The 4008-nt window shown below is 37.2% G+C and overlaps 1 protein-coding gene across 1 annotated transcript; it reads right to left on the reverse strand.

The window, feature by feature from the left end:
- Positions 1-206: 206 nt before the first annotated feature.
- On the reverse strand, positions 207-3309 carry LOC107681204 (lymphatic vessel endothelial hyaluronic acid receptor 1-like). The gene is made up of 6 exons (XM_016477422.1): positions 3133-3309; positions 2788-2950; positions 2558-2697; positions 864-1109; positions 680-758; positions 207-510 (listed from the first exon to the last, which is right to left on the reverse strand). Exons 1-6 carry the CDS (start codon positions 3221-3223, stop codon positions 345-347), a joined length of 885 nt encoding a protein of 294 aa, XP_016332908.1. The 5' UTR covers positions 3224-3309; the 3' UTR covers positions 207-344.
- Positions 3310-4008: the final 699 nt, after the last annotated feature.

Consider the following 4008-nt stretch of genomic DNA (forward strand, 5'->3'; position numbering starts at 1 on the left):
AGAGTCAAAAGTGCCCGTAGTTGCAGAAACACCCATATATAGGTATATATATGTATGTATGTATGTATATATATATATATATATATATATATACATACTTTTCTCAAACAACACTTTGAATTATTTTCGGAACAATCCATTTGAATTGAATGTCCAGACATTTAGCAAAACCAGTCAAATATTTAATGTAATAAAATAATTATAAAAAAAGCATGATAAAAAAGCCAGCTTCCATATAAATAAACTCATCTGTGTCATTTTGTACTTCATTACAAAACTACAACATTGTGACACAAACATTTCAGTCTCAGTCATCCCAAGATGTCTTGACAAGAACAGAAATGTCACTCCTTTTCTGTAGAACTGCTGCTGTTGTTTTCTTCCTCGTTCTCCTCCACATGCTCCTCTTGTGGTTTCTGCAGGTCTGTTTTACTACAGTGCTCCCAAACCTCGGTCTCAATGTACTCCTTCTGCTGCTCGCTGTCACACCGCGTCCTGCAGGGTCTGTTCCTGTAGTGCACAAATTTCAATGATCAGCTTCATTAAAATTCCAGGTGAATTAAAAAGTAAAAACTGACTTGAATTAAACTTAGCTCTGTGATCCCAGAGATTTGCTCTCAGGTTTGGAGTTTAACTATATATTTGAAAACATTTGGATAAACAGAGGAACATAACTTACGTTTTGAAATAATAAAGTGCTAGAAAGACAGCAAGCATGACTGCGAAGGTGACGGTGATCAGTAAGGCAGCTGGAACAGCTGCAAATCACAAAAGAGAAAACAGTAAATACAAGCAAGCCTTTGGGTTTAATCAAACAATAACTGCTGTTATACGCTCATATAATGAAAACAGGATGATCATACCTTCGATCGGGGGTCCACTCATGGGCAGATGTTTCCCTTCATCATCCATGTCATTAACAGAGGGACTGTGAGATGATGAAGAAAAAGGAACAGAGGAAGACGATGGGGAAGGGAGTTTAGAAAATGGGGTTTTCCTCAGATGAACTCCAGCTTGAGCAGTGGGAAAAACAGATGAATGTGTTGTGATTGGCTTTCTTGTTGTCGTTTGGTGTGAGGCCATGGAAGCCTGGTGTTGTGCCTCAAAATCTGCAAACGGAACCGATTCAGGCTTGTTACATAACAGACATGACAATCAAACAAATCTCAACGGTTACGTTTGCCTTGATCAGGCATTTGCCAATTCATCCCACTCACTTCCTTCCATTTACCACATCCCTGGCCCTCATAGGAAACCAATCTGTGATGATGTTACATCCAGAATTTCCTATTTCCTTGGCACACTAAGAGTTTGTGCTCATTTGATGCCAATTGACACACAAACTTGGAAAGGAGTTCCTACAAAAATGTGTATCAGGCTATGAATTTGCAATCAATGGGATGCATTCACTATAATCATACATACACATATTTGTGCATAAAATCTGTGTATGAATCTTAATGATTTGCCATTAAGTTTGCATTCAAATTTCATTCAAATTCGCTCTAAAATTCAAAACTGAAACCACATGCAAAAAAAAAAAAAAACATTCTTTGGCCTCAGAAACTAGAAATGATAATAAACCATTTTTTTAAAAACACATAGCAATGTAATAACGATGTGACTTTATAAAAGGATGAATAATTGTCTTAGTTCAACCAAGTGACACACAAAAGAGTAGAAAACATGTATCAGAAAGTTTTCTTGTATTAATAACCTGATTTACTATCATTTACTAACCACACATATGCATATATGTGTGTGTAAAATCTGTGTACGAAGCTTAATGATTTGTCATTAAGTTTGCATTAAAATTCAATTGAAATTCTAAATTTGTTCTACAATTAAGCACCAACTGAAACCACGTGCACACAGAAATCACACACAGTGGCTTTAGAAGCTAGACATTTTTAAAAGCCAGTTTTTAAGAACACATATTGTTAGCAACAGAATAACTGTGCGACTTCACAAAAGTATTAATTATTTATGAGCAATAATCAAATAAAAATGACAACTTATGAAAGGTCTGCGATCCCATATAAAACAGTTTTAAGTGGTTTTTAAAATAGCACACTTTGTATGATGATCTTGATGCGAATGCACTTAGGAGCATATGAAGAAATGGTGACCAATAGGTGTAGTTGTACGGAAATCCCATGTGTGACCCTGGAGCACAAAACCAGTCTTAAGTCGCTTGGGTATATTTTTAGAAATAGCCAAAAAAACATTGTATGGGTCAAAATTATAGATTTTTCTTTTATGCCAAAAATCATTAGGATATTAAGTAAAGGCGTATTTATTCAGCTTTCAGATGATGTATAAATCTCAGTTTCAAGAAATTGACCCTTATGACTGGTTTTGTGGTCCAGGGTCACATATATGGAAATGATTAGGGCGTGTTTTATGCAAATTACTATCACAGGCATGTAGTCTCACATAGAATATGACACATTCATTTACCTTGAATACAGCTTCGCAAATAATTCATGTGCATTTGTGAATTCCAATCATGGATATGCAACCACAGTGTGTAAAATTATCAAGCAAAATATTTTACCTGTTAAATTGAAGCAGAAGACATCAAACTCTCTACTGGGGTCTGCACGCCACACGACAACCCCAGTCTTGCCGTTGCCACAGTTCGATTTGACCTGAACTCGGGGAACAACAGCTATTTGCTCATCTACCCACCCGAACCTGAGATTTAAAAAGAAAAATGTTGATCATTTTTTTTATTTACAGTTTAAAGTATTCATTGGTTAATTCTGCATTATACATTGTTTTGACCTGCATGTCTCCAGACCGTGTTTCTGGGCCTCTGCTACCTGTGCTTTGCTTGCAATAGTCAAACCTAGATGCTCACAAAGATCTCTGGCTGCTGATGCACTTAAGGCGTATGTATTTCCGAGGGTAGCTTCAAACACACCGGAGATGGCTCGTTTAGGGTTCACTGTTCATCAGAGGAAGAAAAAAAGAAATAGAATTTAATTCGTTTTGTATAACACACTATTAAAAAATTTTAGTCACATTTTTAGTACTTATTATTAAGCAGCCAAACATTCTAATCCATTTCTAAAAAGTCACATACATCCACAGATATTAAAGATAAATAAATGCCCATGAGGGATCTACCTTTTACCAACTGGATGTCAAAAGTTAGGCTAGACATGAATAAAGTACTGAAAAGCATCATCATCATCATCCTCATCCAGACTCTTGCCATGGCGGTGAAGTCTGCTCTCTCTGAGTCTCTGAGCAAAGTGCGATCGGTGATGTGCGTGATGTGCGTCTGAGTGCCGAGTAGAGAGGTTATAGGGAGGCTAAACTCCCCAGGGGTGCGGCCTGTGCGTAGAGGGGCGGTTATTGCATAAATGACCCGTACAAAGTGTCATGACCAAGCCGCCGCAGTGGGGAAGAGGAAACAGGAGGTGCGCTGGCATCTCTGATGAGGGACCGTGCTCTTCAGGAGTCTGGTTCGGGCCAAGGCGAGAATGTTTTCACCAGGAAAACACCCAGTGATGACTGAAGGCCTGCTGACGCACTGCACCACACAGTCAAAGGTTTCCATCCTTTGTGTCATAGCAAGTATAGTAGAAATCCGGAACCTACGGCAGGAAATCCAGAAGCCGGAGAAATGTTCCAAGTTCCTGAAACAATTGATCAGTGGAAGCCAATTTCCCACACGTAAAAAAAAAAGAAAAATCATGTTTTGGTAAATCATAAAACGTCATAATTATGACAAAATATGAGATACATTTCAATTATGACATAAAAAGTCACAATTATGAGATGATCACAAGGGAAGTTAATTTCCACCACATAAGAAAAAAATCATGCATTGGTATATCATAATTATGACAAACAATGAGATAAAAAGTCATAATTATGACACAAAAAGCTGAAATTATGATCATATAATAAACTGATCATATCACCATCAAAGGCCAATTCCACCACATAAGACATTATACGTCATTATGGCAAAATTTGAAATGACAAGATAAAAAG

Source organism: Sinocyclocheilus anshuiensis, unplaced genomic scaffold, assembly GCF_001515605.1.
Source record: "Sinocyclocheilus anshuiensis isolate Anshui unplaced genomic scaffold, SAMN03320099.WGS_v1.1 scaffold2202, whole genome shotgun sequence".
Lineage (NCBI taxonomy): Eukaryota > Metazoa > Chordata > Actinopteri > Cypriniformes > Cyprinidae > Sinocyclocheilus > Sinocyclocheilus anshuiensis.